The sequence below is a fragment of the Poecilia reticulata genome, linkage group LG6 (genome assembly GCF_000633615.1).
Source record: "Poecilia reticulata strain Guanapo linkage group LG6, Guppy_female_1.0+MT, whole genome shotgun sequence".
In the NCBI taxonomy this organism is placed as follows: Eukaryota; Metazoa; Chordata; class Actinopteri; order Cyprinodontiformes; family Poeciliidae; genus Poecilia; species Poecilia reticulata.
Genome location: NC_024336.1, coordinates 17,995,453 through 18,019,287, shown reverse-complemented (window position 1 = coordinate 18,019,287; position 23,835 = coordinate 17,995,453). Strand labels below are relative to the sequence as shown.

Sequence of the window (23,835 nt, the reverse complement as noted above, 5' to 3'; positions counted from 1 at the left end):
CTAGTCAAGTTTGCGAACAAAAAGCGGCAACGGCATAACATTTCAAAATAAAGGATACATTTTGTCAGGTTAGTATAAATTAAAGCACATAGAAAAATCATTTAGGAAATATTATGTTTTAAATATAATTTATAATTTATAGTAACTACATAAAAGTCACATGAAACAGTTCTTCGCGGAAAAAAATATGAACCGGAAACGCCTGTTAGGCCTAACTTGACCACACTGACTTTGGTCCTGTAAAACTTCAGCGACAAAAGCGCTTCTCTGGTCGGACTGTTTTGTCTTTCTCTCAGCGATGGAGCGGAAAGTTGCTCGAGAATTTAGACACAAGGTAAGATAAAAAACTTGTTTTCATATATTCCAGTAATATCTTAGTAAAATGTTATTGTGTTGCCTGGTTGTTTATTGCGGTGTCTCAGGTGTCTCCACCGGAGAGGATGTTGCGCACACAGAGGCCTATTTCTGAAAGAGCTGAATCAGTCAGGAATTATTTTTAAAATGTTGCTGATTTGAATTAGCACAAACAAGAAACCAAAATTGATTCAGGACTATTTGTTTTATCTGTTGTTTATCTTGATCTATATATTTAAAGACTAAAAACCAACAACAATTTCTATCATGAGAGGTACTTTGGGATGAATTTTAAAGTATGTTATTTTTCAGTATTTAAAATTCCTTCATAATAATAGATTATTTATGTCGACAGAAATTCCCGTCAAAACTTTTATCGTACTAACAGTATTATGCACTTAATGGGTAAACAATTTTAAAACCAGGGTGGACTTAAAATCTGAAAAGGAAATATACTGTTTAAAATGCTTCAATTGAGCTAAGTAAACATTAAATTATTATAGACCAACAATTCAGTTAAATTGTCATATTTTAATTATAATGAATAAAATTAAGTTTCACCTCCTTTTTCACTTTTAGCCATTTTTTATGTGTTTTGCCAACATTTAGGTTAAACACATTTTAATCTTTGATTTTTCTTGCTGTTGACGTGTCATATTATTTAGATGAGCCTTTAAAACTATCAAAGAGCATAGGATAATTGAGAAAGGAAACCTGATATGGTTGGGGCATTTTTATCCTTGGAGCATGCAGGGATCACCACAAAGCCATCTGTGCTGCCAAGCGGGGCCCATATTGTCTCTACAAAGGGCAACATAGCATTAGATAATGTGCCACATATGAGCATCCAAGCAGAAATAATGAGATAATTTATGGGTTTAATTAGAGGCTCTCCACAGTCAGTCTTTTGTTGTTTTTCCAGACACGGTCATTTCTGCCCTGATTCCCTCAAAATAATTTTGGATTGTTGTTTTCTGGGCCTTAGAGCCCACCTGAGCTGTTGATTTGATCAAAGTTTATGTAAAAATGTTAATCATTATAACACTTCTTATATGAGAATACGGTATAATCTACTCCTAAGCATATGTTGCCCTTCGATATAAATGCCTGGCACACAGGGAACTCCAACGTTGTTATTTTATGATTCCAAAGTCTGTGGTTCAATTCCAGGCAGGGCTAACCGTTTCCTGCAGCACTAAGCAACAGACATTTACAATGGTGATAAAGTCAGGCGTGTTTTGAACACACCCATTTCATTTAGATGACCTGTCGTCATAAAAGATTACTATCAAAAATACTTGTGCATGTCAATAAATTGGAATATCACTCACATTAATCTATTTCAGTACATAAATTCAAAACGTAAAGCTCATTTACAGGATTAGCTGAAACTATGTTTACACAGACTATAAAAAATTACTTAGCTTTTTTCTTTTCTTCTCAATTTCTGACATTAAATAAAATTAAGCCTTCCCTTTTTAATGTCATGTCGGATTGGAAAACATCATTTTTCTTTTATTAATGTCAGAATTAGGAAGAAGCATTATTTTTATTCTTTGTCCAAGGTCAGAAGGACACTTATGTTTTTTATTGGAATAGATGTCATCATGAAAAAGTGTATCTTTTAATGTAGTGTATGAAAATATTTCATGACTGCGTTAGGTTCAGATTTTTCACCAAATTGCTGAAATAAGGTCACTTTTTGAATATATTCTGGTATAGTCCTTTAATCTTGCTGGAGTTTAAGATAAGTTTGTGTGCGAATGTTGGGTGTCATGTCTGTGAGATGTAAGGTGACACTGCTGACCTTCCTCCTGCTGCCTCTCTAGCTATTATCTCTCAGTGCTTTGATAGAGAAGGGCAGCGGTCATAGATTCAGATCATCCCACAGTTTAGCTTCACCCTTGCTTCCTCTGCTTAAATGAAATCAGGCTCTGAAATTAGTGTGTGATTTAGCAAAAAAGCAGTTAAGGGATATCAGGGTGAAATGTGCATCAGTGATTGGCCGAAGCGTTTCCTGAAAACCGTCCTGCTGCACCTGAGCCGTCATCAGGTTAGTAGATGGCTTTGGCTCCTCATGGCGTTGGCGGGACCATGGGTGGGACAGAAGTGACTGTGTGTGTGCGCGTGTGTCGGTGAGCTGACAGAAGAAGGATGGTGCCAGATGTTTCTGTTCTGTTGCAGGTGGAACTGCTGATTGAAAATGAGGCAGAGAAGGATTACCTTTATGATGTTCTCCGCATGTATCACCAGTGAGTACCATCTGTCGTTTCTCAGGTGGTCGAAGTGAGTGTTAGTTGCTGTTTAAAACCAAATATCTCTGTATGAGTAAACTCCTGTAGAGTATTTATTAAATCTGGTCATTGAGGGAGAACTGCTTTGAATAAAAAAACAGTCTTGAAGTAAAGCCCTTATTATTGATACGGTGAAAATCAGTTTTACTTTTAGTTTAGTCTTATTTATAGCATTTTTTGTGATATGTTTTCTCATTTAATCTGAGTTGTCTTGCGCCTTTTCTAACGCTTGTTGCTTCCTGAGATCAGAGTAACTGGGTGCACCTTATGAGGCCAGTAGGCTAAAAGTCTTCTAGGTTTCAATTAATCTTTGTACAGAAGCAGAGTCCTGTGGCCTCTTTGGATGAGCCTCTGATCCATTTCCTTTGTCCTCCGACAAGCTTGGCTAGTTATCCACAAAAGCTCTTTTTTTATGCTCATCCTTCAAATGGGGCTGAAATGACACATATGCATAATTAAACAAGCAGACCATGTGTAGCTTCTTTTCTCTTTTGTCTCCATCTGAATTGCAGCAGAGAGAAGACTGGATTATCTTTTCCATTGACATACAATGATATATTTATTCTTGATCCTTTGCTAAACTAATTATTATTGTCTGTATTATTTTAAATTTGCAATAAAAAAAATTGGTTGCTGTGTAGAAACTTGTGAATTAATAATAAATTAGAATTCAAATTCTATGATCTTCTTCTACTGTCTGGTTGAAATGATTGTGTGCATTAAAATGATCTAATTATATGATCATGTAATTATTTTTGGGGCATTCAGGTAGGTTGAACTGCTTCATTCCATTTTTTTACGATTTTTTTTTAAAGACTTTTAAAAGTTAAATATTTATTGTTATGCAGTCATGGTAAAAACTGCATCCCACAGTGGTTGCTTACTGTGTGACTTTACTATAAAAAACACAACTGTGCTTCAGTTCATTGAAGTTTGTGAATGTTTATTTAATGCCCCCTCACAAAATTTCAAGCAGGTTGAGTTCATTTCCTCATGATATTCCTGCCCAGTTGGATGGTGGTAATGCAGACATGACTACCTGCATGCCACAGCAAAATGATCTTAGAGTTGGGTGTGGTCTTTTCAAGAATTATTTAGCATTGCAGTTTCCCTCCTAAATCATATGAAGCACCAAGGGATGATAGTCAAAACCTAATTGCTATATTCCTTTGCATATCAATGTCTTTTAGTCTTTCCTTCTAATTCCTCCATAAATTTAAATCCTGACCATGTTTTGTATTCACTCAACATTTCATACGTTAGTTTTTTTTCGCTGAGGCAAAAGTAATCCACCATAAACTGGTGTAACCCATTCTCTCTCTTTCTCTCTCTTTCAGGTCTATGGAATTGCGGGTGCTGGTGGGAGACCTGAAACTGGTCATCAACGAACCAAAACGGCTTCCGCTGTTCGATGCGATCCGGCCTCTGATCCCACTCAAACACCAAGTCGAGTACGACCAGTTCACACCCAAGAGGTCACGGTGAGTGCAGCGTGGCATTTTAGCTGTTTCGCTGTGGAGACGGTCTCAGCTGTTTTGCATCTTGGCGATAAACTTGATTAAACTTCAGGAAGCTGAAAGAGGTGCGTTTGGATCGAACGCAGCGCGACGGACTGGGTCTCAGCGTTCGAGGAGGACTAGAGTTTGGCTGTGGACTCTACATTTCACAGATTGTCAAAGATGGACAAGCTTACAATGTTGGCCTTCAGGTATGTGGATATTAAATAAAGATATGGATTTTTTTTCTGTCTTTCAATTTGCTTTTCTGTTTGTCGCACATTTTAGGAGAAAACATTGCACATATTAAAATCAAGGAAAATACACCTCTTACCCTATTCTAGTGTGTCGCAAAAGTTCTTAGATCTTTAAACTTTTTCTGCTATCCCAAGTTAAACCAAAACCTTAATGAATTTGATCAGAGAATAAACCTCTGCACTTGTCTCCATTCTTGGTCATGGTAGTTTTGCATTTGTTTCAAACCATTTCTAATAAAAGGACTGTTTTTGTATTTTGTTACGTAGTTTGTGGAACTTGATCTGACCACGCAACACACAGTTTGAGTGATTATTAAATCAGAACTGTGTTCAAAGGATCCACTAGGTGGAGTAGATCCCTTTTACTCCCAAGACGGCTCTGCTCCAGAAAGTATTCATGAAAATCCCTTCAGATTTGTGTTTTAAAACGGATCAGATGCCGTTTTTATCTCTGTTTGCTTGGTGTTGATATAACAGATGGAACAGTTCATAATGGTGTCTTTGGAGCAGACTGGCTCTTTTGCGCCCTGCAAAATTACAAACACGCAATCGGTCTCAAATTCTCCAGCTGTGTTGTTGAATGTAACGCTCATGAATACTGTGCTGTACTCAGAAGAACATTGGGTTGCTCAGATTCATTCATTCCATAGACAATTACAGGGGAGGAAATAAACACACATGCAGGCTGAGAAACAGACTCATTTTATTTGTGATTTTCCTTTTCACAAAACATTAATGTATTCATTAACATGCCTCGTAAAAAGAAAGCGAAGCTCAAATAATAGGGCAGATGGTTTAGTTGGGGCACAAAATGAAATTTCAGCTCCAGAATTTTTATGTTTCTTTTAAGTCCATCCTCTGTGTTACTGTGTTCTAAACAAATTAAAATTGACAAAAAATTTGACACAGAAAGCAAACAGAATATTTCTTGGGCTTCATGCAGAACTAGCAACCTGTTATCTTTTTAAAACATCCATAGATTCTTAGATAAAAGTAGATAGATGGTGCAGCATTATTAGATACGAAAAGGTTCTAAAGTCTATTACAGGTAAGGGAAATATTAGTGAGCATAATTTCACAGAATTGAAAAATCCAGAGTATCCCTTTAACTGCTCTTGTCTGACAAGATAAGATTATATTTCAATCTGACTATAGGTGTCTGTGTAGCCTAAAATTATCTGAAAGATGTGGGTCTTACTGTAACATACAATTAAATACTAATCATATGTAAAAGCATCTTCTTGTAAGAAATAAACTCAAATGTAAGACTTTTAGAGAGTCCTACATTTTTGTAGGACTTTTAATGTCTCTTAGCTAAAGATAAATTATTTGTTTTCAGTTCCTGTATATTTGGACAGTATTCTTAGAAGCTTATTGCAAAAGCGATTTAGTGAAGAAAAGCGTCACTTCCAAGACAAACTGCAAAACTATAATGGGTTGTACAAATCAGTAGATCATGGTCTGTTGAGCAAACAGGAATGTAAATGTTGGATTAGCAGAAACATCGCCTTTGTCCTCAGCAGATTCATTGAAATGCATTTATCAGTTTTAAGGTCTGCACTGATTTACAGGTGGGTGATGAGATCGTGCGAATCAATGGCTACTCCATCTCCTCCTGCATCCACGAAGAGGTCATCAGTCTCATCAAGACCAAGAAGATTGTCTCACTCAAAGTTCGCCGTATGTCGACCTTTGTGTCGTCGGTACCAGAAAGAATATTTAATACTTTGCTATTTCTGTGATTTGTTATTCATTTGTCTTTTATACAGATGTGGGGATGATCCCAGTAAAAAGGTCAGGTTTATTAATTATTTTCTTTGTCCTGCATGTCTAAAAAAACAGCTGCTTATTTTGTGTGTTTTTGTTCTCTCCAGCTCATCTGATGAACCCTTGAAGTGGCAGTTTGTGGACCAGTTTGTGTCCGAGTCCGGGGTAACAGGCTGCATTTTTTTTTTTTTTTCATGGCTTTAACCGCCTCAAAAACTTTTGGTTATTATTCAGTTGTTTTGTTTTGTACTGCTTCAGGAGAAGAGAAGCAGTGTGGCCGGCTTGGCGTCTCTTGGTGGGAAGGAGATCAAGGAGAAGAAGGTTTTCCTCAGTCTTGTGGGAACTAAGGGTATGGGCATCAGCATCTCAAGCGGCCCAACCCAGAAACCTGGGATCTACATCAGCAACGTCAAGCCAGGCTCTCTCTCTGCTGAAGTTGGACTTGAGGTGATTTCTCCAACAGGACTCTGTGATGTTGCCGATAAAGGAGCATAAATTAAGCAATCATTAATTCTCTCTTCGTGTGTATATTATCACTTGATTGGATTTTTAAATAATTGATTAAATTATTGATTCAAAATAACTTCATTCTGCAACAATAAGACTAATCGATAGGAATTGTCTATCGATTTGTCTTAATACTATTTCAATTAACAGTACAAAGTGTACTGTAAAAAGCTCTACTTTTCACAAAGTATAATTTTAATAGATATAATCAACAAGTAGAGGATGAATCTGTGAGTTATTAAATGATTCATTACTCTAAGAATAATACATTTTCCTGGCTAACAAGGTTTTAATTTCTACGGCGCCCCCTAGGGGACACGGAAGACTTTTTTCTCCCCCTTTGCGTTCTCGCAATAATGTACTGAATTTTATTTGCAAGAATGTTTTTAAATATCATTTTTTTCCTTTTTCCTCTTTTCTTTTTTCTCTCACTATTTTGTGCTAATCTGTCACATGGAATCCCAGCACAATAAATAAAAATAGCATGTTTTTGTCATAATGAAACACATGAAAACAGGGTGAAAAGGTTTATTTTAAAGAAATGTGCACGCATTCGCTTTGTGTTATTGAATACAAATAAATTATTAAGACGAATCTTCTGCACGTAAGGACGTCCTAATACTTGTAGTTTATGGTTTTTATTTTCATTTTTCCGAAGTGTTACTACCCCTCTCACGCAGTCAGTGCTTGCTGTATCTACTGTAGGCTGGAGACCAGATCGTGGAGGTGAATGGAGTGGATTTCACCACGCTGGACCACAGAGAGGTGATTTTGTTCATGACAACATCTGTCATTATTCTCATTATTTTACATAGCGGCTAAGAAATTTGAATTCTGACTTTTGTGTTTCTTTTAAATCTCATTTTTTTAAGGCTGTGAAAGTCCTGAAGAGCAGCAGGAGTCTCACTATCACGGTTCTGACAGGAGCTGTGAGTACACACCATGTTGTCCAATAACTGCTTATACCTTTTGGAGTACAATGTTTTTACACATTGTCTCATATTAAAACTCATACATTATATTATAATGTAATGCACATAATTATGAGACATTAACTAGATTTAAATTATAAAATGCATTTTTGTTTAAAAGGATCCACAAAGACTCCCTGTTTATCTATAATTTGATATAAATCAAATAAAATTTAGTGAATCTCAATGTTCTTGATCAAATTTAAAATTCTGCGACAACAATAAAACAAACTGCTGCTAAGCAACTAGTATTGTTGCATTTTGTGGAGTGAAAATCCTGCAACTGGGATGAAACTTTAATTGTTTGCAGGTCCCTGCAGTTCACTTGACAGACAATCTATCATGACTGCAAGACCACTAACATAATTTTTTTTTCTTCTGCTATGCATCACTCTGAACAATGTGTGTCAGTGTTTTTAATACATCACCTTTCCATAAAATGCAGCTTAGAAAGATGTCTGGAGGAGCAACATTTATCCTCCGTAAAGTCACTTGACAGATTGTTTGCTCTTGCAGCCGGTGATGGGGACTGTGTAAGTGAGACCAGCAGTCATGTCTTGTTATTGTCTTCCTTGGTGCCTGTCTGATGCGTTTATCTGTGAGTTTGTCTTGATTTGGACGTTGCATCCTCCGTCAGCGGGTATTGAGAGGATGGGTTGTGTTCCAAAATCAGACGGCTTCTGCTCGTGTGCCACGCTTTGTGTCTTTTCTAAAACAGTGCTTATTGCATATCTGCAGAGGGAACACTGCAACAATAATTATACACAGTAGGCAAGATAATTCATTGGAAAAAGCGCTTTCTATGTGAATCTTCTCCACGATGATATAATGGCAAAGTTTCAGTTGTGACTGGGTTGTCAGCTTGTTTAAATCCAGCCTTTATTGTGCCAACACGTGTTGTTCTGTTAAGAAAAAAATATTGTGAAAATGAACATATCCTTGTTCCTTTCATAGAATATAACTTTTTACAGATATGGTGTGACTATTTCTATAAAAGAAGAGCGTTTGGCGGTTTGCTGTTTTTCACGTTATACAGATTTTGTTAGCACAAAGCTGAGAAGGAACGACATCCCTAATGACCTGAGAGAAGCATTTTTTCACCAAGACGTTCTCTGTCCTGTTCTTGTATTAGACTTGTGTACCCGACTGAACCCTGGTTTGAGTACAATAGCTGCATATAAAGGCACTCTCAGATTTTTGTCTGAGGCCGGTTTTCACCGTCTTAGGGAAGTGAGCTGTTTATGACAGACGAGGAGCGCCTTGCAGCCGAAGCCCGCCGGGAGGTGGAGAGGCAGGAACTGATGCATCAGAAGAAGGTTGCAATGGAGACCAACAAAATCATTAAAGAGCAGCAGGAGAAGGAGAGACAGTGAGTGAGCTGCACAACCTTTAATTAGCTTCACCCAGAAGCTGATAAATGTTCTGCTTTTTATTCAAACAAAGGAAGCTGTCACGCAGGCATTTGTTGCATGAGTATTTGAAATCTTGCAGTAGCTAAATTTTCTGAGTTTACAAAAAAGGATTACTCTCCTTTTTTCCCTGTGTTTTATGTTTTAAAATAATAAATTTAATTTGTAAACTTAACATCATATTCCCTGTATTTATAGTCCTTATGTCTGAACATAGATTCATGTTGGGGTTTTGATGTTTCTGATGCTTTTTGTAGGAGAAAGATGGAGATCTCCCAGAAAGTAGCGGAGGAAGAGGAGCGCTATAAGAGCGAGATGGAAAAGTAAAAAGTTGTCCATATTCAGTGAATTAAAAATATCTTTGTTGAGCTTTTTAGTTGTTTTTTTGAAGTTAATAAAATATCTACTATAGGATTGAAGCTGCAGAAAAGAAACACGACAGAGATTGGGAGGAGGACTGGGGATCCAAAGACAGAGCAAAGAGTCCCCGCGCTTCAAAGAGCCCCTCACCGGAGATTAAACCTCCAAAGGCCAAGAGTTCACGTATGATCAAAAGTTTAAAATGCATGAATCCTCTGCTTACTTCCAAGCTTTCCTCCTCTTGTTTCTGTTTCACTCCAAATGTTCTTTTCCTGCATGTGTCTGCTGGTTGCTGTGGTGTTTTCTACGGCCTCTTCTCCTAGTTGATGGAGCCACCTCCTTCATAGAGGAAGAGGAGGAGGAAGATGATGAGGAAGACAGCCAAGTGAGTTTGGAGTTTCAGGTGTCATTTATGCCGGCTGTGCTAATTGACGCACAAAAGTCTCAGATTTCCTTTGACAACCATAATGTAACCATGAGAGCAGACTTGACAATTTCTTCACATTGTTCCCGATTTGCAATCAAAAGATTTTACAAAGCTTCAACCTGCCAAAAATTTCCTACAAAATTCAGCTGATTCTGATTTGTCTTTAAGAATTACAATTAACAAAATATATTTTTTTAAGTTTCTGGTTGAATAGAATATAGAATTTTTCCATAAATAAGATTAGGATTTTTCTAAAACAGCCAAAAGTTACAAAGCCAACTCTTTCCGCATGACTGAAAAGCTACAAATACAGCGAGTTATTAGTCAGAGGTTTTAATAAATTAACCTAAAGATAAATAAATACCGCATGTCTGCTTTGCTTGTTTTTAAGACATATTAAACAGTAGCTCCATTTTATTGTTTTATAACATAAATGAAGATGTAATGAGCACCACATTATGGTATTTACAACTTGGATTTCTCTGCGCATTTCTGCAGACAAGTCATTCCAACTCTTAGTTTGAATGCAGCTCTCATCATAATTTAAAATACAGTTTTTATCTTTAATTAAAAATGTTGTGCTACTTCCCAGTCAGACTCTGCCTCTCTGAGTGCTGTGTTGTGAGGTTTTACATTTCAAGAAAAAAAAAAATGTGCTCAAACTGTATGGATTTTACTTGGATGTAAACTAAGTTTGCGATTTCATTTTTCATGAAGAGTGTGTTCATCTCCATCCTTAGCATTTGGCTGGTTTTATCGATACGAGGGGAAGCTGCCTTCACTGCGAAAGGTACAGTGAGCTGGTTGTGTTGTGTGAAGTGGATCTGAACAGTTTACCTTCAAATCTGACGTTTAGCTCAAATGGTTGGAAATGAGCGAGGATTGTTTTCTCAGATTTTCTTGTGTTGGCGTTGCACCAGTTTGTGTTTGTATTATTTAGTTGGTAGTTGCTGTGTTTTTATTTTTTGCATCATTTTGCGTTACCCATCTGGCGATGCCTCAGAAAGGAGAAAAGAAGAAGAAGAAAAAGAAAATGTCCAACACAGACACACTGCAGGAGCAGAGAAAGAACAAGAAGGAGATGGAGTTTGAGCTGAAACTTGCCAGAGAGAAGGAAGAAATGCAAGAACGGGAGAAACAACTAAAGATCAATCGGCTGGTTCAGGAGGTACGGAAAGATGAAGTCTCAGCTCAGAGGAATAAATGTAATCACAGCATCCTCTTTTTCAACACATTTGCTTCCAAGCAGTTGGCCTGTAATCTTTTAAAGTAATCTTTATCACAGGTTTGCAGTTTTCTGCCTTGCCTAACCACACATAGACAGATTGACAATAAAATTAATTCTGCCCAGCAAACAAACGCTAGTTAAAAATCATTATTACCTCTGACAGACAGAAACTGATTGTCAAAGCTTGAATTGAGGAGTAACAATGTGCTTTTTATGCTGGCAGTGGGTCAGGTTTTTACCCTTCTGGCTGAGGAGGTCGTGGGAGTTTTGTTGTCCAGTTGACGCATGTTTCTTGTTTGAGCCAAGACCTGGAGCTGTTCTCAGCCAAGTACAAAGCAGCTGGAATAAGAGTCTGCTCCTCTAGATCTGAAGCAAGTACTCTCAAATGAAAAAGGGCTAAAGGCTCCCTTCAGATCAGGAATCAGTGTCTGCATTTGGCAAATCAATTCAAATGTCTTGGAGTCCTGGTCGTAAGTGATGGTGGAGCAGGAGATTGATTGGAGCTAATCTGTGGGTGCTGCTCTGATTTGTCAAGTGGAAGAAAGACCTTTAAAGTTTGAAGAGCCTAAAAGCAAACCTCTAATTTAATGGCCCTCCTCTGTTCCACTACTTTTAGTTGCTAAATTCCTTGATGTGTCTTTGTCCAATGACATTCAAGTCAGTCTAATTCTACTTACCTAAAGTGAAAACATATGAGTCATAATTGAGAGTATGAGATCAGGTGAAGATCTCCATTATCCATTGGATGTTTGGGGTAGAGTTTTAGAAAAGCACCTGTTATAGATGTCAGGTTCACATACCACTGGGAGATATACCTTTCATTGGGACGTCCAGAATCCCTCAGAGTACCTCCAGGAGTACCTCTGGGAACATATCCCTAGAGATCAATAATATGTATTCCTTCAGGCCTTGGATGCCCCTGAATGATCTGGAGTTTGTTGTCTGGAGCAGCAGGGATGAAAGAGTGTTACTGCTGGATATGTAAGCTCTTTAAAACCACTTTAAAAGATAGAAGCAATCTGCCATTTGGAAGCAAATGCAAAGAAATGATAGAAATCTTTCCCTTTGTTACCCACAGTAATGTTGAGGAGCTTCAAAGTTAATTCAAATGTGCTGTTTATTGAAATATCTGTTGCAGTTCGCGGTGAAGTCTTGTGTCATGTCATTGGTGACAATATGTGTGAAGGTTTTTTTTTGCTCTTGTTTGTGATTCTGGCTGGCTGTAACTCCATCCCAGGTCTCAGAGACTGAAAGGGAAGACTTGGAGGAGTCTGAGAAAGTGCAGCACTGGGTGGAGCGACTGTGTCAGACTCGGTTGGAGCAGATCTCTTGTGTGGAGAATGAATCCCCAGAGGTACAGAGTCTTCAGTTCGAACCTTCCTACGCTCAGAGCTTTTCGACAGTTGTAGTTTGTTTCTAACATAGATGATTTCATGGAAGATTTTACATGGGTGGTGAAGTATTTCTTATTTGTTTGTGGCTTAAAGCTCTCCCCGCCTCGTTCTCCTGGCTCAGAGCCAAGGGTGAAGCATTTTCCTGGTGGTTTCAACCTAGCAACCACTGATCTGGACGACATAAACCTGGACGAGGTGGACCAGAGCCTGAGGGGACCTCTTAAAAAACTAGTCCCGACTCAGCCCACCACAAATCAACCTCCACCTCCCTTGCCTCGCCCCCCACCCTCACCCAAACTGAACCCAACAATCCCTAAGTACTCCCCGCCCTTACCTAGAGTATCCCCACAGCGCCGGCCTCCTTCTTCCCCCAGTCCTAGGAARCCTCCATCCTCTCCATCCACTCTGACACACAGGGGGCGCAAGCCTCGCGCACATCCCCAACATACACAACCGCGCCGCCCGCCTCCCTCCAACTACCCTCCGCCATCTCACACGTCAAGACCCCCATCGTCCCCTCAGCCCACGCCACATCCCCATCCTCCGCCTCCCCCTCCTCCTCCGCCACCACCTCCTCCTCCTCCGCCCCCTCCCCCACAGCACTCTGAAGAACGTGAATACCGCCAGCATCACCACCACCACCACCACCACTTCCAACATCCTCCCAGCCCTCCCGAACACAGAAGCGAGTGGGAAACAGGCGGCTACCTCCCCAGAGGGGGGATTTATGCATCCAACACCAGTGAAATGTCTCACCCCTCAAGTCCAAAGGTTTGACTTCTTCATGCTTCATGACAGAAGTATGACGAGTGCGGATTGCCTTTTCATTGTGATTTGTCTTTCAAACCATGAGTGTTTTTGTGTTAGGAGCATTTGTGCTCTTATGAACCTCTCTACAGCTTTTATTGGTAAAATGAACTGTAGAGATGGTTGCTGATGGTTAGCTGTGTCTTTGTGGTTTTTATAGAACATGGTGAGCAGGATGCTGCATGGTGTATGGCATGTGAAACAAAAGCCTGTGTGTGCTACTGTTTTGAGCAACCCCGAGTGGATGCTTTTCTGAATACTCTACCATCAGATACATTGGCTGTTAAATTTATAGATGTGAAAATGTCAGGCGAAACCCATAGAGCCGGGGTCTCAAACTGCATTCCTCAAGGGCCGGTGTTCTGCAACTTTTAGATGTTGCTCTGCTTCAGCATACCTGGCTCCAATATAAGTTCACTAGCAGAGTTTTGTAGAGCTTAACTGTATGGTAGTGAGGCAGTTTATCCATTTAATTCAAGTGTGTAGAACAATGGATGCGTCTAAAGGTTGCAGGACTCTGGCCCTCGAGGATTGCAGGTTGAGACCACTGTTGTACCAAAATGGGCTTTAAAAAATTGTTATTTTAAGGGACTCCAAACCAATGTATCGAGGCTATTTTTTAAATATTTTTCTTGCAATTTTTTCTTCTTACCAATGTATTTTCTATTGAATTGTAGAAAATACAATTCAAAGTGTATACTTCACTTTGAAGGTGGAATAAGTTTTGAAATGGTGTCATTCATGGAAAATAAGAAAAAGCTGAAATTTTAGCAAGAGTGTGTGTTCTTTTTAGATCTGTTGTGCACTTGGAGTTTGTGATGTCTTAAAATATGAGAAGTACTTTGGGTGGGTGTCTGACAGTTCTAGCGCAAGCCAGACAACTGAAGGATTCATTGTGTCCTAGGTGATGAGAAACACCTCCCATGTCAGTCATATTTCCAGTTCAAGCAGTCAGCTGGTAAGCCTCCCTCCTTGTGGAAACTCGCATCAACCTCGCGCTGTATTTGGAGTCGGCTAAGCTTTGTAAATGTTTTGCTTGGAAATGTGGTCCAACAGCAGCTGGCTCCCAGTCCCCCTAACCAGCGGCGTCAGATGGCTCCCGTCATGTCAAAGCCCGTCATGCTGCCGCAGTCGCAGGCCAACCGGCCAGATCCGCTCCGACCTGCTGTCCGTTCTGATGGCCTGGTACGAAGCTTATTAGGGTCATCTGGCTCAGTGTGCCATCAGCTGCAGCAGCTATCAATGTCTGTCTCCTTTTAAGAGCCCTAGGAAGTTTTCCAGATTTCCAAACAGGCCAAATATTCTAGTATTTCTTTCTTCAAAACCTTAATTAAAACAGGCAAATCAAGTTGTGTTTGTGGCAATGTTGGATAAGCTGGTAAAGAGTAATCATCTGTCCTGATTACAAATGAAACTTGAAACAGCCACTTTGCCATCTGAGCCATTAGCACCACCACAGGCCTCTACCTCCGCAGTGAGAGGTAAAACAACTCATGTACAAATATCTGCTAATTGTAGCTGCTGCTGCAGGTAGACAAAGGAAATATACTCTCCTGCTGACATTCTCTCTCCGAGCATCGTCAGTATTGTGAAAGTCATTCCTCAGTCGCATGTAGACGCTTACTATTTTGGTTTTCTGAGTTTACATTTTGACTGGATCTGGTCAAAAAATGTAGAACATGAATCTGTTAATCCTTCATCTCTTTYATAGTTAAATATCTTATTGGTAAAAAAAAAAAATACATGGAAAAATATCAGCCATCTTGGTCAAATATTTGTAAATTATTTTATTATAAATGTAATGCATTTAAGCATTCCTTCAGGGCTGCAGCTGATTAGACAGACATGTTGGATAAAATATATTTTACTGCATTTATGTTACTCTGGGCTGTTTTTTCTGGAACCAGCAAAGTTCAACTTGTTTCTGTGCACATGTTTGATGGGTTGTCGTCAGATGTCACACTTCAATAGAGATTCAAAGTTCCCACAGTGCCCGGAAATTGTTGAAGCATCAAACTGAAGAATGTATTTTTCTTTTATTCCTACAATTTGACTGAAAACGTTGAACCGGTGTTGTGCTTCAGCCTCCAGAAATGCTTAAACGGATGGTGCCTTTCAACTCGTCTTTCAAATCAAACAACAAACAAGTAATCTTTTCTTCTTGTACCTTCCCTGTTATGCTTGAGTGTTGCCTTCCTTTTCTAGTTTTACCTCTTTGTCTCCCTGATGGCTTTTCCATGACCCCCCCCCATTCTTCTCTCTGCAGCAGTTGCACCCCTGCCTTTTTGATGAAGTGGTTCATGCATGACTGTATTTTTATTGATTGGGAGCAAACTGTAGAGGCCATGAACATGTTGTTTAGCGTGGGAATGCATGTCATGTGGTAGTTGTGTCACTAGGGAGGTTAATTATGTTTCTATTGCTAAAGAGGGATTTTACCTCCTGAATTCACCACTAAAAATGCTGATTGAAAACATTGAGTTTCTGTAAATCCCTTGTCATCACAAGTCAGTTCTTTATGCATTATGACGGGACAGGAATGTTTCTTTTCCAATGGGTTTCATTAAATGTATATGATATTGCACATGCGTGAGGAGGCATGTTTACTGAAGTCAACATGCAGTAAATAAAAACAAGGCATATATGGGGTTATTTTTACATCACAGAGCATTTGTGCAGCAGCTGGAAATGAATTGCTAGATTAATATTTGTTTGTTTTTCTGTACTGGAAACTCTGGGCTGAATAAATATGATTTACTCACCCTGAGAGCTTGGTTCTGTTTCCGTCTTCCTCCTGTAAAATGAAATTGCTGCAGACCTGAAGTGGATCTGTGTTATTTCCTTCTGTGGTTGAACGGAGAATCACTCTCGTTAAAATGTGTCAGATTATTTTTGAATTGTGAGAAACTTTGTGGTTTTTCAGTGTTGAGGCTTATACTCAAACTTTTACACTGAACTGATTGTCAAAGGAAACCTGACCTCTTGTCACACAACTCACGTTCACTTAATGTTCACTTAATGTTCACTTAATGTTGTCTTCATTTGCTCTTTGTGTATTTATTGATCACTTTAAATTAATTACATAATGATGTTTTCTTTCAGGGATTTCAGAAATACGTGGACGACTTTGATCCGTACTCCATGGTATTGTATTCTTGGGCTACAGAAAAGGAGATTCTAACTGTACATAAAATACAAAGACTAACCTTTGAAAATTGAATCTTTTTCATCAGTCAGATGAGTTAAGATATTGACCGATTTCAGTCAATATCTCTCTTAGCAGAGTCTATACTCATGATTTCCTCTTGCTGGTTAAATTCATTTAGAACATAGGTTCCCATTTATCATGGGAACCTATGTAGATAAATGTGTCATTTCATCACATTTATCTACAATCCAAGTGATTTTTTTTTTCTTCTCCCTGTTTTCTTAATCAATAGTTTTCCTCAGACCAGATAGATGGACGAGATGTGAGATTGCTAAAAATAAAAAAGGTATATATTTTTTTTCATAGTTCAAACACAAGGCCTGATTCTTTTTCACATTCTGAAACATGACTACTGATTTCTTCTTTTTATTTTTATTTTTTTAAGGCCGGACAACTTGACATTGCTCTGGAAGGTGGAGCTGAGTCTCCTCTTGGAAAGTTGGTGGTGTCTTCAGTGTATGAAGGCGGTGCAGCCGATAAGCACGGTCAGCTGAATTTTTCAATTCATGATTTAACTTTACTGCAACCGTGTAGGGAGTTTGAAATATGACTGGAGCACATTTGTTGCACTAAGTGATTTAAAATCATATGTATTTTTTAAAACTCATAGAGAATCAAAACAGTAATTCATTCCGTCTGTTTAGTTTTATTTTGTTTTTTTTTATAAATTCAAAACTTTTAGCTTTTCATCCACTTTCAGTCTTTTTTTATGTTTTAACACAGGGGTGTCCAAAGTTGGTCCTCGAGGGCCGGCATCCTGCATGTTTTAGGTCTCTCCCTGGTTTAGCACACCTTCATCAAACGATGGCTCATTAGCGGCCTAAGCAGAACATTGACTTGCTGAAAAGGTTGTTACTACCACTAGGGAGAGAACTAAAACATGCAGGATGCCGGCCCTCGAGGACCGACTTTGGACATTCAACATTTTGTTCCTGCACTGACTAAACTGTGCGTGTCTGTGGTAATTGTAGGAAGGCCTTAGTGCTGATTATTTTTGCATCTTAAATGTCTGTGTTGTTTCTTTGTGTTTGCAGGAGGGATCGTTCCCGGTGACGAACTCATGGCTGTCAATGGGAAGATCCTGATTGATGCTAGTTTAGAAGAGGGACAAAACTCTCTGGCTCGGGCCTGGAACAGTGGAGGGGTATGAGAGCACTTAGAGACTAGAAAACATACTCTGGATTTTAACAATATACCCAGTTTAATTGATCATATGTTATATATTCAGCTGAGGTTCTTACTTCGTATTAATTTAATCACAGAGATTTAAAATCATTTCACCCCTCAGGACTGGATTGATGTGGTGATTGCTGTGTCCCCTCCAAAGGATTATGAAGATGAAGTGTAAGATTTATTTTTGTTATGCTCCAATACGCTTTGTTGCATTTTATGTGCTAAGCTATGAATCTGTTGAAATATGACGAAGCGGTTCAGTAGTTTACAGACGGCGGCTCGTGTTTCTGTGTGTGTGCATGTGTATGCAGCCCTAAGTCAGCATCAGTCAGTCCCACTGTGAACAGAAAGGTGTTTGAAGGCAGTGCAACACTTTACAGACATGGCTATCAGCTTCAGCACTAGCCCCACCTCTCTTCCTTCCTCACCCTTGTTCTGGTAATCAACTTAGCCTTCAGCCCTCATCTTCTCTGCTGCACGTCAGAGGGGAGGTTTGGTGTGGCTTTTGTTTTTGTTTTTGTTTTTGTTTTTCCTCTTGTGGACATGTGACAGTCTCTCTGACAACTTGAATACTTAAGACGGCAAGAGGATTTTAATGTTTGTTTCCTCTCATCCGGGCAGGTTTATATCTTCTTGTTGCTTGGTTTGCTCCATAGAAAACGGTCATGACTTTGAATGTACAATGTCCAAAGGAGGATTTAAATAAAACACTCTAGTTACTTTAAAGACATTTATAGTAATAAGTGACAGATCACCTTGTGTATGTGCTGGATCCAGTGAGCCGTAAACATGTTGTTGTATGTTCTCAGGTCACGGACACCACAGACTCCTGTCAGCCTTCACCAGTTGTTCTGATTGATGTTGTTTCTTGGACTGTTACATGTCTTAAAATCTTTGAGTCTGAGATGTTTTTTTTATTGAATTTACTGACACAAGATTACATCCACTCATCATATTAGTTTTGGGCTTTTGGTGATTCATTTGAACTTATTGTAGCTTTTCATAAACCACTATTAATATTTGAGTAAATGTCCCAGAGGAGGTTGCAGATAAAACATCAGTTGTGGTCAGCAACAAGCTGCTGGAGTAATTATGACTGATATTTTGACAACAACAATCCATTTAAAATTGTTTTTTCTGTTTTGGGCCATTCTGAAGACGTAATTAGTCTTTTTTAAAATCCTTTTCCAAATTGGATTTGATGGGCCATATCAGGTTTTCCTGTAAAGCTAATGATTTAGGACTCAGAGTAACAAGCCATAGCTGAATGGTTCACCCTGACTCCATATTTGTTTTCATCTTCGTCTCCTCTGAACCTAAACCTTTCACTTCAAAACATTTAGTCGTTCCATAAAGAGCATTTGCAATTTTCAGCTATGCTTCATGGTGTTTATTTTAGATTCTTTACTGGTCAGCAGCACCCTATCCGGTTTCATCTGTAGCTCTAAGCTGCATAATGAGTCATATGTGCAAAAAGAATGGCTTAAATAAATCACCAAAAGCTCAAAATGAATATGAAATGCATGATATCTACATGTAAACTTTTGACAAGACCTGTGTGTAATGTGAGAGATGCACCAATTGCAGTTTCTAGGCAGATTCTAGTCTTGATCTGAGAATTTTTCCAAAAAAAAAAACACCATACAAACTTCAAAAGATTTTTAACAGCTTAAAAATATATATTACAATTTGTGCACCTCTAGATACTTTTTTTTGCATCGCAGTAGTTTAGAAAAAGTGACTGTCTTCTGTAACTCATTTGCATTAGTCCATCTCTGTTTGTTGTGGTTGCCGTGCAGTGTCTAATAGGAGAATGACAGATACAATATGAACAGAACAAACATGTATTTCACTTCAGATAAAAGAAAAAGCTTCTATTGTTTACATTCTTTTGTTAACTTTGCTCCTTTCTCCTGCAGGACATTCTTCTAATACCACCAGCCATTAAAACCAGATTCATTAGGAGGAATCTCTTCAATGAGAAGACTGAGAGGCTCTGTGCTTTTTCTGCTTTATCTCAGCTTGGGACTGAGCCAAGCTGTCGTTCAGACTGACGCTGCACCGACAGTGAAAATAGCCATTTTCACTGTCTTGTTTTGTCAATGGATGGTCCAATCATTAAWCAATTTTCTCCCTTATATCTCTTCCCTTCTGCAAAGACTGGAAATAATTTACTTCTATTATGCTAACGTCAGTCACTATGCAAATAAATAAGGAAATTGAATGAATAATCAATAATGTATTCAGAATTTTCTTGAGCCCAATAAAGAACTGGTCAGACTAAAAATGAGGTTCCGCTTGAATATTGATTTATATTTTTTATTTAAAAAATGGTTGACAGATTTATTATATACATACTTACTCAGTGCTGTAAACATAGTAYTATTAAGTAAAAGTTATGTTTGCATATATCCATTACAGAAATATGCATATCCAGATTATAATGCTCATTTTTGTTTAGATGTTCAAGAGCTTGGGGCTCTAAATTAGTATTCTGTATACAAGCGATGGGAAAAAAAAAACATTGCACTGTCTTTAAAGTTTGTGTTTTTTTTTTTTTTTTTTTTTTTGTACTAGTATATTAAAAAAATCATCTGGAGTTTTCCTTTGTTGCATCAAACCTCAAGTGTAAAAAACCATGACAGATTCTGTGCTGTTATTATGTCTTAAAAGTTGCGTAAACAGTACATTTATAGAGCCCAACAGATTCAATGACTTGACTGTGTCTTTTTCTGTATGATATGAACCGGACCCTCCCAAATCAGATGCTGAAGTGTCAGCTTAGGGTCTTAAATCTTCAGAAATGTCTTCCTTAGTTCTGCTCGGTTGTTTCAGTTGAAGGGTATTTTCYATTTTTGACAGTCATGAGTAAAAGCATCAGACTTGATTTCACCTTCCACACCTGTGTAATCTTCTCAGCAGTCATCATCCCGAGCAGAACAGCCATTAGCTCATATTTATCGATGTGAGGTAGTGAGCTCACCAGACAAAACGGCAATAAGTGAGGCAGGAACTAATCATTTACCAAATGTAAAATAATAAAAAAAAATATTTCACCAGAATGCACGCAAAAACTGCATGAGTGAAATTAGTGAGGTGAATTTTTGGGAGCAGACCTACTTTTTTACAGAGACGGGATATTTTTATTTCTACATATCGTAAATCCTATGCATGTGTTGGACTGTATAAAACTGTCGCAAATTAAGAGAAAATGAAGTTTTTCAAATAATGATTTAATCCATCAAGGAAAATAAGTTATTCAAACCAACCTGGCATTGTATGAAAAAGTGATCTTCACCTGGACCAAGTAACAGGATAAATGCTGGTAAATACTTTTTTTTAACGCAGTATATGTTTTCCAAACATTTCTCCTACTTAATATTTTGTTTCCTATATTCATTTCACAATCAACTTAAAGCTGCAACCAAGGTTTCTTTAAACATTGATGTYAATACCCTATTTTACCATGTTAAATTGATTATGTAATTAACTGTTTATTGATTTCTTTATTCTATCCTGTGATTTTCTTTTTTTTTTCTGCGGTTGAATCGATTTATTTCATGAAACCATTTTTGCATTTATGTGTCTACAGGGGGCAATATTGGACCTTTTTGAATRGCGACAGGCCATAATTTTAGATTGCATTATTTTTGGGTCAGCTTGATGTTAGTAAACATATCATGCAGAATTAATGACATTGTTGTTATTTATGATTTAGTAAAATTGGGGAAACCGAAAAGAAAAGGTCGAGTGGGCGCAGTGTGTAACAGTGCATGTGTTGGGGTTTGTTTTATCGGACAGCCTCCCTCCGGTCTTACATAACCGCTTTTTGCGGTCATCCTCTCTGGGTTCATTGTGGCGTCGCGTTTGTGAGCTTGACTTTGTGACCTCCTGCTGCTACAGTTCATGACAGAGGTGGCCTTGCATGATCCTGCCTCCTTTCCTCCTTCCTCTTCCTCCTCCTCCCTCGCCTCCTCCCCCTCCACGAGCCCCGGGTTCAGCACCGTGGACAGCTCCCACCATCCGCACGCAAACCGCCGCCCGCGGTCGGGCGCTCAGACGCAGGCAGGACAGCGAGGAGCTCGACGGCGCTCTGAACACATGAACGACGGCAGTTTGGGATATCTTGCTTCTTTGTCCTCTCACCGACGGACGTGACACCGTTCAAGACTGTTGCTGAAGTCAGGGGCTGCAACAATGATCTCACGATACAAACCGGTAAGTGCTGGTATCACCTGGGCACTCATCAGATAAACACTTCCTTTGTTTAAACAGAAGAGTTTTATCCGCTTTGTCCATCAAACAGCTGCGGCAATGGATTATTAAGTGCTCATGTTATTAATGCACGTGGGAAATATGCAAGAGGGACTCAGATCTTGTCATTTAACTAGGTCGCCCACATAAATTTAAACACTCCAGTTTAATGGTCGTATTTTATCCGGTGATACAGAAATAGGATCATTCATCACCGGGATTCTGGTCAGGAGGTAAATTATGGAAGTGTGTGCAGCCTTTAATATTTATTTTTTGGCTGTCCCAGCGGACGGATAGCATATTAAGACACCCCGCCTTCCACTTCCACATCCCACCCAAAATAAGAATCATTTTTTTTAAAAATGATCCATGTTTACCCCTCACTCCGTTTTCACGTATCTTACCCCCTAAGAACGCGCATTTAAATGTTCTATTCTGCCCAGACAGTAATAATGGGGAAGTTTGAAGAAAATGCATAAGTAAAGCCTTGTTTAAATACTATTGTGATATTTCTGGATTGTGGGACCTCCTACTGCAAGCCCCGTGATATGAGGCTCTAATAGCGTTGCTCCTCCCAATCCCGATGCTTATTTGAGCGGACGCTGCTTCCCTTGTCCTCCTCAGTGTTTATGTCTCCCTGGTTCTTTAACTCACACAAGGTCATTGAATGATATAGTTCATTTTTATTATTTTAGGTAAAAATGATTTGTAAAAAAATTAATTTTGTCTGACTTTAATTATAAGCCGACCAACTCCTTCGAGTTACACGTAATTAATTTCGAGTTAGGTTGGTTTGCTTTTCTTACAACCAGATGGAAAGAAAATGAAGAAAACATCTGCACTTTTTCAGCTTTTTTGCTTTATGCAAATATGAAGATATTATTACCTTTGGATATTTGAGCAAAAAGTATATACATTAGTGATAAAAAAAGAACTATAAGAAACTACCTGTTAATAAACCATATTTAGTTATCTCAATTAGTGACATCAGTCCATTATTTTCAAATCATCCTTCTTCATATTTTTTCCCAGAAGTGTAATCTTCCTATTAACGTTATGCTTTTCCGTCACAACTCTTTTTCAATCGAGTTGCATTTGTTTTCCATCTGTTTTTCTTTAAGCTACCTGGTTGTGACCTATAGACAGTCAAGCTTAAAAACCTGCCTGAACTCAAGGGATTCTCCAGCGTTGTGAGACTTTCTGATTTGATCTTCAGGGGCTCAATCACTACCTGCAGCCTCTCACAAAGACATTCTTAAGTGATGACTTGAATCTCTGAAGCTTCATTTTTTCCCCTCCACATTTCTAACTTTAGGAAAATGTGGCCCAATTAGCTGGCATCAGGTAAAAGCAATAGCCTGGAAATAGAGAAACAAAAGCCAAAGTCCAAAGAAAAACGTGAAAAATGTCTTTAGAAAACATAAACACACTGGGTTAATTAGGGGGTTGTATGAACACAGGACTGTGTTCATTACTGCAAAAATCTCTACGCTTGTAATTGAAAAATTACAGTTGAAAACAAAGAAATTTAATCAAATTGTTGAGCTTTCTTGCTGAACCCTTTATAAGTCAGTGTTTTAAGTTTTTTTTTCTTACAGGACTTGTGAGGTGTTTCATTTACTCTGCGCTTTCTTCCAGGTGTTACTATGTGATCCTTTTAAAGGAAATCAGCTTTGTGCTCAGGATGTGAGAGCAGAGGGAAGTCAATGTGAGCTTCCTTTACWGTGAGTTAAAACGAAGCACCAAGTGAATTATTTCCCCTTCTACTGTGCCTTGTATTTCAGTGTCTWAAAATGCAACGCCTGCTGGTCTATAGGGATTTTGTAGACCAACATGTAGAACGACCTTATTGTGAATTGGAAGAATAATTACGGATGCTCTTTTACAAGTACAAATTTGAAAAGTGTGTCATGCATTTGCATTCAACCC

At 38.6% G+C, this 23,835-nt stretch overlaps 2 protein-coding genes across 10 annotated transcripts in view; both read left to right on the top strand.

Annotated features, from left to right (window-relative positions):
• Positions 1-206: 206 nt before the first annotated feature.
• ush1c (Usher syndrome 1C) lies at positions 207-19,887 on the top strand. Of its 6 annotated transcripts, none has more exons than XM_008411590.1 (20): positions 207-334; positions 2,539-2,606; positions 3,986-4,129; positions 4,218-4,356; positions 5,973-6,081; positions 6,171-6,195; positions 6,276-6,333; positions 6,427-6,615; positions 7,381-7,440; positions 7,548-7,604; positions 8,873-9,015; positions 9,313-9,378; positions 9,468-9,598; positions 9,739-9,800; positions 16,374-16,415; positions 16,712-16,765; positions 16,865-16,964; positions 17,514-17,623; positions 17,768-17,823; positions 19,572-19,887. In XM_008411590.1, the coding sequence occupies exons 1-20, from the start codon at positions 299-301 to the stop codon at positions 19,582-19,584; spliced, it is 1,662 nt and encodes a 553-aa protein (XP_008409812.1). In that variant the 5' UTR covers positions 207-298; the 3' UTR covers positions 19,585-19,887. The 6 variants fall into 6 exon arrangements, 5 of the variants coding, with proteins under 5 accessions (XP_008409812.1, XP_008409809.1, XP_008409814.1 ...); XM_008411587.2 differs by lacking the exon at positions 19,572-19,887 and adding an exon at positions 17,964-18,142; XR_533926.2 differs by lacking the exons at positions 16,374-16,415; positions 16,712-16,765; positions 16,865-16,964; ... (1 more) ...; positions 17,768-17,823; positions 19,572-19,887 and adding exons at positions 10,583-10,632; positions 10,846-11,010; positions 12,308-12,477.
• Positions 19,888-21,455: 1,568 nt separating this feature from the next.
• Positions 21,456-23,835, top strand: part of abcc8 (ATP-binding cassette, sub-family C (CFTR/MRP), member 8) — a 68,587-nt gene continuing 66,207 nt past the window's right edge. Inside the window, exon 1 of one of the 4 annotated variants that reach the window (XM_008411583.2) lies at positions 21,456-21,870. In XM_008411583.2, the coding sequence (XP_008409805.1) occupies positions 21,850-21,870 (21 nt within the window). In that variant the 5' untranslated portion in view covers positions 21,456-21,849. The remainder of the gene's footprint in view (positions 21,871-23,835) is intronic. The other 3 variants (XM_008411585.2, XM_008411582.2, XM_008411584.2) reach the window with 3 other exon arrangements.